This window comes from Dendrobium catenatum, unplaced genomic scaffold, assembly GCF_001605985.2.
Source record: "Dendrobium catenatum unplaced genomic scaffold, ASM160598v2 fragScaff_scaffold_1381, whole genome shotgun sequence".
NCBI classification, from domain to species: Eukaryota; Viridiplantae; Streptophyta; class Magnoliopsida; order Asparagales; family Orchidaceae; genus Dendrobium; species Dendrobium catenatum.
The window spans coordinates 632,088-643,240 of NW_021319843.1; the positions used below are offsets into that span (position 1 = coordinate 632,088).

At 36.9% G+C, this 11,153-nt stretch overlaps 1 protein-coding gene across 1 annotated transcript; it reads left to right on the forward strand.

Annotated features, from left to right (window-relative positions):
- The first annotated feature begins 1,520 nt into the window (after positions 1-1,520).
- On the forward strand, positions 1,521-9,330 carry LOC110098904 (probable amidase At4g34880). Its single transcript, XM_020825853.1, has 3 exons — positions 1,521-2,506; positions 8,303-8,501; positions 8,974-9,330. Exons 1-3 carry the CDS (start codon positions 1,521-1,523, stop codon positions 9,328-9,330), a joined length of 1,542 nt encoding a protein of 513 aa, XP_020681512.1.
- Positions 9,331-11,153: the final 1,823 nt, after the last annotated feature.

Here is an 11,153-nt window from a genome sequence, read left to right on the forward strand (position 1 = left end):
CAAGCTGAGCTCCCATTAGTGAAGCAATAGCATCGGGCAGCAGCGCAGCAGCTGGTAGCAGCAGCAACACGCGAAGCGACGTGAAGGCACGATGCAAAGCAAAGCGACGCGACCTGTCGGACAACACACACGAAGTGACACGACTTGCCAAGCACCAGAAGCGGGCAGGGCGGGTAGCAGACGTGAGAAGACCATTTTCAGGTCAACTCGAACCGACCCTATTTTTGAAATGTGTTAGTTTGTTGAACTCGAACCCGACCAACTTCACAAATAGGTCAACCCGAACCAGAATTTTTTCTGGTCGGGTTTCAGGTTGTATCAAAAATTGACACCCCTAGTCCCCACCTTCATCAACAAATTCGATGCACATAACTACAAATAAGGACTATGCACATTGTTAACACTAACTCTAACTCGTTACATCAATAACAAGATTTATACCTTTCTCAAAGAAAATTAGACAAACATATCATAAACAATCTCATGAAGATAATTTCAATGCCTCAAGGCTTTCCAAATAGCCAGTCTGCTACCATAGAATCTACCATTCATAGTTCATGCTTACTATATTATATAAACACTTTCTCCAATTATGAGGAGGTCCATTATTTGTAACATACAATAATGAAATCATTTTAATTGACTTAATCTCTATTATTTTTCATTTTTTGTATTTTCAAATAAAAAATCAAGTGTCTTCTATGAGCTGTTCGTGATTTACTATATGTGTGCAGAATCATCATGTAATGACAATAACATAAAATATTTTTGTTTCTATGATCATGATTTTTTTAGCATGTAACAAATTTATTTATTCCAATTAAAACATTGGCCCAAAATGAGTCAAAAAAATATTGAATTTACTTGTATATGAATATAATATATAAAAAGTTAATTTAAATTTATATTATACTATTCTTAAAAAATAAATTTAACAATTTAAAGATAAAAAATAACGAGAATATTAGGGGCTTCAATTTGGGTCAATGGGTCGGGTTTGTGTTGAACCCGGGACTGACCCGGCACTATTCGGGTCAACCCGAACTCGACCCATTTTTAAAACGGGTCAGGTTTCCGGACCCGAACCCGACTAGATTCGGGTCCGGGTTAACCCGACCCGACACGAATGACCTAAAGTTTACCTAAAATCTTCGATTTTGGGGACAAAAAACGGGTCAATCTTCGATTTTCGGGTCAAAATCGGGTCAATCTCGGGTTTCCGGGTCAAATAAGATTTTTCGTGTCAATTTCGGTCAATTTCGGATTGCTTGGTGAACCCCAACCGATCTGATTTTTAAAACGGGTTGATTTGTTAAACCCGACCCGTTTCGGAACCCGAATTTTTCCAGATCAGATTTGGGTCCTATCAAAACCCTTAGATAATATGCCAAACCTCCTTTCCTTCGACATATGCGCGGCTTTGCCGTACAATCCGACCGTTTCTAATATACTGTCACTGTTAAAATGCTTTCGCTTCTCCATTCGGAAATCTGCAATCCAATTCTAATCCCCACAGGCAAATGGCTTCCCCACTCCTTTCACTCCTCTTCTTCCTCCACCTCCTCCAATCTTTCGCCGCCGCCTCCACCGCCGCCACTGCTACCGCCTTCGACTTTCACGAAGCCACCATTCTCGACATCCAAGCTGCCTTCAACGACGGCAGCCTCACTTCCCAACAACTCGTCATCCACTACCTCGAACAAATCAAAATTTTAAACCCTTATCTCCGCGCCGTCATAGAAATAAACCCTGATGCCCTCTACCACGCAAGCCGCGCTGACCAAGAACGAAAAGACGGCTCTTTTCGCCACCCTCTCCACGGCATCCCCATCCTCCTTAAAGACAGCATTGCCACCCGCGACCGCCTCAACACCACCGCCGGCTCCTTCGCCCTCCTCGGCTCCATCGTCCCTCGCGACGCCCGCGTCGTGAAACACCTCCGCCTCACCGGCGCCATCATCCTCGGCAAGTCTACTATGAGCGAGTGGGCCCATTTCCGGTCAACTAAATCCCCGAATGGGTGGTGCGCGAGAGGTGGGCAGGGGAGGAACCCTTATGCGGAGAAGGAGGACCCGTGCGGGTCGAGCAGCGGGTCGGCGATTGCCGTGGCGGCGAATATGGTGGCGGTTTCGCTTGGCATGGAGACAGATGGGTCAATCCTCTGCCCGGCAGCGAAGAACTCGGTGGTGGGGATTAAGCCGACGGTTGGGCTGACGAGTCGTGCCGGAGTGATACCGATTTCACCGAAACAGGACACGATTGGGCCGTTCGGCCGAACGGTGGCGGACGCGGTGACAGTGCTGGATGCCATCGTGGGGTTCGATCGGCGCGACGCTGAAGCCACTTCAGCGGCAGCGAGGTTTATTCCGTCTGGTGGATTCCGGCGGTTCTTGAACTTGGACGGGTTGAAGGGGAAGAGAGTGGGGATTCTGCGGCGAAATTTTTTTGATTTCGCAGCAGGATCCATGAAAGCTACCACCTTTGCGGCGCATTTTGAAACCATGAGGTTAGTAGTTTCTTTGATGCTTTAATAGAACTTTTAATAAAAGTTAAATTTATAAATTCTATAATATGAGATTTAACATTGAGATATTAAAAAATTAATATCTCTTCCAAATTCTAATTATCATGCTATGAATCTTTTGATAGTTAAATGCAATGTTTTAAAAATCGGATCTGGATCAGCTGGTCTCATCGATTCAATTATGAACTGGTTTTATGGCAGTTCAGTTCATCTTTAAAACTGCTTCTACATCAAACCGGCTAGAATCATATAAACCACCGGTTTAACAGAAAACCATTGAATCGGTCACAGTTCTCTTGAATCAATCGGTTCAACTTTTACTTTTTTTTTGAATATTCAAATAAATTATTTTAAATATTAGAAATATTTATAATTTAAAATTAAATTTAAATACTTAATTTTAAATTAAAAATTCCAAATAAGCATTTCATAAATTTTCATCACTTTATATGAGGTACTACTTCATTTTAGCACAAAAGCTAATATAAAATAAATGCATTGCAAAGGGAATCTCGTAAAAATGTAATTGATGCTTGGCTGAAAAAAGTGCCATATGCCAATTAAAACTATATATATATATATATATATATATATATATAAATAAAAGTGAGGGATATTTGACATGGAATCTGAGCAAGTTGGTCAAGCAAGACAAAATTGAGCATTACTTCAACTTAAGTTGACTTTAATTTGCATGGAACAATTCAAGTCTTCTCTACTTATTATTATTATTATTATTATTTTATGTGGCATCTTCTCATGATTTTAATCAAAGAGATCATCACATGAATTAATTCCTTATATGTTAGAGCTACAAATGTGTCGAGCTACGTTTGAATCATTCTTATAGTGAGCTTGAGCTTCATTAATTAATCATGACTTTGACATGGTGCTTGAGCTTAAATAATAAGATAGAAAAAGAGAACAGGCTAATTTATCATGAAAGATAGAAAATAACTATGATTTGCTGATTATTGTACTAAAATTGTCAAAAAAGAGAAATTTGAAGATAAATAATAAGGAATCACTTGATATAAAAAGTGAGATATAGTTATTAAACTTTTTTTAATAGTTTTATACTTAAAACTCTTAAATTTGATTAATTGTATTTTACTTTAATATTTCTTAAATGAGAGACAAGGCTGGCTCAAGCTTTGCTCGTTAGCTCATTGAGCTCAGCTCACGAGCTATTTATCGAGTCAAGGTTGAGCTAACTCATGAGTCGGCTCGATTCACTACACCCCTATCATATATTTATTTATAATGAGCACAAAGAAATATGAAATTATCTCGTTTGTTTGTTTCACATCAATATGTCTAATTGAAACTAATTTTCTATGAGAGAAATTATATGAGGATATTCTAATGTAAAATATATCATGATGAATTTTAAAATTTTTTTATTTGTATTGAGATTAATATAATTGAGGACATCATATGTAGCATTAATTTTATCATAAATTTAAGATTTTGAAGTTCATCCTATATTTTATATTTTGATATGCTTAATTCTGATGGGGATAAATGAGAAAAATTCCTATCTTAGTGGTCATGTCAATCAATTATTCTTTGCTTTATATAATGGTTAATTTGGAGAGTTAAAAACATTTTGAAAAAATGTATAGTATGAGGACTCTATGAGGATTGTTAAGACTCTTTTGCTCTTGGCCACTACTGGTAGGGTTTTCTCCTCTGCTACTATCTTCCCCAACTGAAGCCAGTTGCCACCACCATCTTAATTTGCATTAGCCTATTATCCTAATCTTCATAAAACCCTATTGTTTAAGGTCTTGCTGCTCATATACTCTCTCTTCTCTCAATGGCCTCTCCTTTGCTCAATCTTATAAGATTTCTCTTAATTCTTCCCTCATAAGATCCCTTTACTATTCCATGGGTTGGTTTTTCTCTCCCCTCCCTTCTCCCTCTATGCATGTGATCTTTTTTGGCTAAATCTCTTAACATTTTAATTTGGAAAAGCTTTCCATCAACTAAATACTCTTAATCCAATAATTGTGAGATGGTTTCACTTTAAATTATATATGACTTAATACTTTTATTCGATTTTTAGGGTGTTTCATATTTTTAGAGGGCTATAAAGATCCCATAAAATGATCACTGCTTGTTTTAAGAAAAATTTGCAATTCATGGAATCCTAAAATTCAAGATGTGGATGCTCCACATTGGGATGGAATGATATATCTTAGCATCCAAAAAAAAACTAAGTAATTTTATAGATTTTAGATATTTTCTTAATGTTTGGATAAGAGAGATGTTTGCTTAATAATGTAAAATAAATCTGTCTAAGGGTTTGACTTAGGACTTCGTGAAATTTATCTAATTGAATAAGATGAATTTCAAGAGGAAGATATTTCTAAAGGAAATCTAGAAGCTTATATTTTAAATGTTATAAAGAGTAAAATCACTTATTTTAGTTAAGTGATAAAGTTCAGAGTTTACATCTAAATGCAGAAGTTATCTACTTGATTGGGTTGGTAGGTGGACTTTGGTTTTGAAGCCAAAGAGAGAGGGTTTCCTATTTGGTTTGGGTTCAATAGAAGGAGCTAAGGTCTCAGAGACCTAGAGCTAGGAAATCATCTGCTTGATTGTGAATCAAGCAAATGAAGGTGATTAAGGACCTATAACTTTGAGTCTAAGGTGATGTTGGGCTCTCAAAGCCTTTTGGGCTAAGGAATAAGTAATATAACCTATGGCTTTTTGAGCTAAAGATTGGACGATCTTCAATGGCTTTGAGGCTAAGAAAAATGAGGGATTATCTAGGACTCAGGGTCCATTAAAACAAGAAATGATTTGTAACTTTAGTGATACAGGTCATCAGGGGATTCTTCTACTTTTGTATCAAAGGATGAAGGTTCATTTGCTTAACATGGGTTCAGTAAATATGCGAGGCTAAGACTAGGATCTTTGCCTTAGGTGAGGATCAATTGTTTATTTTGGGCTCAACAAAAGAAACAGTTGGACTTAGGTTTTTTTCCTAAGAATTCTTAGTGCTCTCTTGAATTCTTTAGAGGTTATTTGAGAATCCCTATGAGTGTCCAAAAAGACACCAAGAAAGGGGAGGCTAACTGGGATGATCCAAGTTGAATTGAGTTCAACAAAAATTAGGACGACCCAAGATTTATTTAAAGGGTTCACCAACACCTAAGGGGTTCTAGGCTTCACGCAGTGAAGTGTTTGAAGCCTTTGGAGGCTCCAAAGCGTCATACATGAGAGAGGAGGGCTCCTAAAAGAGAGTACCCAGATTCATTACAATAGGGGAAATCATTCGTACAATTTTAGGGGAATTTTGAGATCAATTTTGACATGATTTAAGAACCTTAGAAGTATCGATCTGAAGTTGATTTGCATTTTTTTTTTGGGAATTTTCATAGCCATGGATTACTTATTATCACACTTAATCACTTAACTTAAATGAGGTAAAACATATTTAAAGAATTTTGAAACGTGTTGGAATTTAATTTATTGGTCTTTGAGGGTCCACCAAATGTCGATCTCAAACTTATTTCATAAATTAAATGAGTATATTTGATCTCCCAAAAATTTTAGAAATGCAGGAACTTTAGAATAAAAAGGCCACTCATCGAATGCTCTTAGTTTCTCTCACTTAGCTTTTACCAAATATATATTTTTAGGAGTTCCCCCAATTCTTATAAAATAGCTTTTTATTGTTCTAGCATTTCAAGTTAAGATCAAGGATGGATATGATGCTTTTAATTCAAAAAAAATTTCAAAGACACTTTGCTCTCAGTTTATTAAAGCCGTCCAAAACCTTTTCTTAAGATCTGATTATGATAAGTTATTTTAAGATTTCGTTTGGGACGGCTTTCATACTACTTCTTAAAGCAGCTTTCTAGTGCAAAAACTAAATATTTTGTACTAAAAAGTTGATTTAAGAAATAGCAGAAAAGCCGCCTCAAACGAAGCCTAAACCTCTAGACTTCATTTGGGATAGTTTCTTAAGTGCCTTTTACAGTAGCTTTCTAATATATAGATATTTTTTTTGAAAAATAATTAAAAAATATTGACAAAAAATTGTCCTAACGAAACCTAGTCATAATTTAATCCCTAAAAAATACAACAAATATAATTTTGTGTTTTAGGCCTATATGAATTGAAAAGCTATTAACAAAAAGATTACATAATCTTAACTTCATATCCTTCACAAGTATGATTGTGCTATGATGGATCTTAGGAAAGCTTTTGATTGCTTTGACTAACTTGTATTGGCTTTCCTCCTGTTTTTTAATTAACTTTCTTCATTTTTTTTTGCCTTTTTTCTATGATTATAAAAATGATTAGTTATGTGGTTATCTTAATTACTCTAATTGTTTGAGGCCAAGATGCTCACTTTTTCTTTTTCTCTTTACTATTATCATGGATAACTTACGACTATTATTGAAAAATATGCAATAAAAGTTAAATGAAATCTATCATTCAAAATGATGTGTTGAATATATTTGTCGACAATTTACTTTTTATTTATCATGCCAAGTCTTCCTCAATGTTCCGAATATTTGCTTATCTCCAAAGATTTTGGCTTTATTTAGGACAGTTTTTTTACAATTGTGAAACTGCTTTTTAATACAAAAATCTCTTAAAAGCAGAAAAAATGTAGCGGTATAAGGCTTCGTTCGGTACAACTTTCTTACTGCTTTATAAAGCAGCTTTTTAGTTTAAAATTTTTTTAACTAGAAAACTGTTTTAGAAAGCAGTAGAAAAGTTGTTCCAAACAAAATCTTAATGATTTGATGAAAACTCATGCTAATGGCAGAAGTTTGTTTTCAGTTTTTCTACATTTGCTTCAAATGTTGCAAGATTTACTGTCATTGTTGGTTTTAAATTGGTTAACTTACCTTACCTTTCACTCACTTTGGCCTCCTAATTTTTGATCTGAGGCTTATGATGTGTGATTTCCAGATTCTTTTTGATAAACTTAACTAATGAATTGCTGGTTGGGGGGAAATTTTTTTTTTCTTTCCTTTGCAGCCATGATGCATTTTATAAAGTCTTCTCTCAACAATTAATTTGTTTTTGTTTAGATAGATTTATATCACTAAAGCAACTATCAGAAAGGTTAATAACAAGTTAAAACAAGTTTTTTTTTTTTTGATAATAGTGTAATAAAAGCTTCATTTGTATTATTCTGATTGCCTTATGAGCATATGATGTTCATATTTGTGGTGATGCTGATCATATGATATTCTCTAATGGCAATGAGAGCTTTTCTCTTCTTACATTTATGGTGGTTGTGATTATTAAGGCCTCGTTTGGGACGGCCTTTTTATTGCTGCTTAAAGCAGCTTTCTAGTACAAAGTTAAAAATTTTTGTACTAGAAAGCTGCTTTAAGAAGCAGAAAGAAAGTCGTCCCAAACGAAGCCTAAGACTTCATTTGAGACTGCTTTTTTATTACTTCTTAAAACAGCTTTTTAGTACAAAATTTTTAATTTTTATATTAGAAAGCTGCTTTAAGAAGTAATAAAAAAGTCATCCCAAGGTTTCGTTTGAGCTAACTTTAGACCACAATTTTTTTCTTACTTTTAAGATATTTTTACACTAAAAAGCAGCTTTATAAAGCAGTAAGAATGCCGTCCCAAACGAAGCCTAAAATTGAAAAGTGTTTAGGGTTTTCCTTTTTATTATTATTTTGTTTTACTTTGCAAAATATTTGAAATTCTTATTTGTAGTCCTCCTTACATTTTTCAGTGTATATATAACCTGCATCTTGTCAGATCTTTAGCTCACAAAAGTAAATTTTATAGGCAACGAGGAGCAATATTAGTAGACAATCTGGAGTTGGCAAATGTGACACTGATGCTTAACCAAATTGAAAGTGGTGAGGTGACACAACTCTTAGCTGATTTCAAGCTCTCGCTGAAGACATACCTCCAAAATCTAGTATCCTCCCCAGTCAGATCTCTTCATGACATCATAGCATTCAACAACAACCACTCAGTTGAGGTGCAATATATAAGAACTTTTCTACCATAAGTAGGGGTGTCAATTTCCCCGAAACTGACCCGGCACTATTCGGGTCAACCCGAACCCAACCCGTTTTTACAAACGGGTCGGTATTTCAAACCCGAACCTGACCCGCCTCGGGTCTGGGTCAACCCGACACCACAAATGATTCGAGGGCACACAAAAAATTGTTAGTTTTCGGGTCAAAATCGGGTCAATCTTGGATCAAATGGTCAACACAAACCCGACCTGATTATTTAAACGGGTCAAATTTTTGAACCCAACCCATTTCGAATCTGGGTTGACCCTAACCCGGAATTTTCAGATCGAATTCGAGTCGGATTTTCGGGTGGTGTCAAATATTGACACCCCTAACCGTAAGTATATATAGCACAATCAAATGCTTTGAATATTTTTGTAAATTATCTGCGTGCAGTAAAGAAGTTTTGTATTATCACCTTATTTATAACAGGAAAGAACGGAAGAGTTTGGCCAAGATATTTTAATGGCATCTCAGAAAACGAATGGAATTGGTGCAGTTGAGCGTGAAGCAAGGAATAAAATGGATCAGCTCTCGAATGAGGGAATGGAGAAGCTGATGAAGGAGAACAGATTGGATGCTATAGTATTCCCAGACGCTTTGGCATCATCGGCTCTAGCTATTGGTGGCTATCCAGCTATAAGCGTGCCAGCGGGCTATAGTGGCTCTGGAGCTCCTTTTGGCATTTGCTTTGGTGGATTGAAGGGTTCGGATCACAAGTTGATTGAGATTGCTTATGCTTTTGAGCAAGCTACAAGAATCCGTAAGCCACCAACTCTAATGGTATGATGATCATCAACTGGTTTTGATTAGGACATTTCATCATAGTGTGTGAAACAATATTTACAGTAATGTCACATGATGTAAGAATTTGTTTCTCATGTATTATTTTGTATATATTATGAGGGTCAATTGAGCGGTCATTGTCGCCATGGCTCTAGCCATCTCAACCATCTGAGTCTGCAACTGTAAAACTGTGGCATATGTGTCCACAGACCGAGGAGGTCTACCTTGTGCTGAGGTGGAAGGTACATCAACCTCCCAACTCCATCAGGTAGTCTTCAGCTATCTCAACTCAATCTTGTTCCCAATCTTGCAATTCCGTCGGCATGAACCGCCGGTAACTTGTCCGGCAGTTGGACGGCCGGAAAGCCGCTTTTAATAACTCCGGTGATAACCGGCACCATAGACCGTTGGAAAGCCGCCGAGGAAAAAAACAGCAGGAAAAAAACCGCCGGCAACGGTTTCCGACGCAGTTTTTTCTGGCGGCTTAATAACCGCCGAAAAGCCACCGGTTTTTTTTCAGAACCGTCGGTAATACCAGGTATACCGCTGGAAAAAATTGTCGGTAATAGATGAATTTCTTGTAGTGTCTATTCATCGCTTAGCCTCTGATAATAACTATGTCATCACTTTCTATGCAAATGGCTACTATACGCAATCAAGGATCAGAAGACCCGCCGACTTCTTTTAATGGGTCCATATATTAATGGATTTTATCCCTTCCACTCACAACGTTCAACATCTTCACCATCTTCGGATCTTGCTCTTATCTCCATCCAAACTATTCCTGACCTCTGGCATCGCCGACTTGGACATTCCTCTGCTCAAACACTCTCTAGCTTAGCTAAGAATAGTTGTATTATTTGTATTTCTTCTCTCCCCACTCACTGTAATGGTTGTCGGATGGCCAAACCCACTGACTTCCTTTCAATGTATCTCAAAGCGTTAGCAAGTCACCATTCTCCCTTGTGCATTTAGATGTTTGGGGGCCTTCTCCCACTGATTCCATTCAAGGTTGTTGTTACTCTGTGTCGTTTATTAATGACTTCTCTAAATACACATGGGTCTATCCATTATATCAGAAATAAGATGTCATTTAAAAGTTCATTGAATTTGAAAACATGTTGGAACGTCAATTTCATGCTTACATTAAAATCTTTCACATAGAATGTGGCGGCGAATTCATTAACAACAAACTCAACACTCTATTAAAGCAACATGGCATAATACATCAATTCACATGCCCCTATTCTCCATCCCAGAATGGAGTGGCGGAAAGGAAACACCGTCACTTAACTGAAACCATTCACACTCTTCTCATCGAAGCCTCTCTTCCCTAATCTCTATGGGTTGACACCCTTCATGCAGCTGTCTACTTAATCAATCATCTACCATCCCGTAACACCTGCAATGTATCATCTTATGAATTGCTATATGACACTCCTCCCACCTATGAACATCTTAAAGTATTTGGATGCATAAGCTATCCTTGGCTTCGACCTTATTCACCCAACAAATTATCACCCATGTCTCACCCTTGCGTATTCATTGGATTTGTTCCTCTCCAAAAAGGATATCGTTGCCTTGTTCCTACCACAAACAAAATCTACACATCCTGCCATGTTGTCTTTAACGAAGCAATTTTCCCATTCTCTCAAACTTAACTCTCTCACACTCATATTCCACAAAAAATCCACTATATCTTCAACTCCACCTTTAATCCTTGTTCCAGCAGCTGGATTATAATCTCCTATTTCCCATTTTCCAATTTATGTACACAATTCTGACTCAATCTCATCCACATTACCTCCACCATCCAATACACCGGT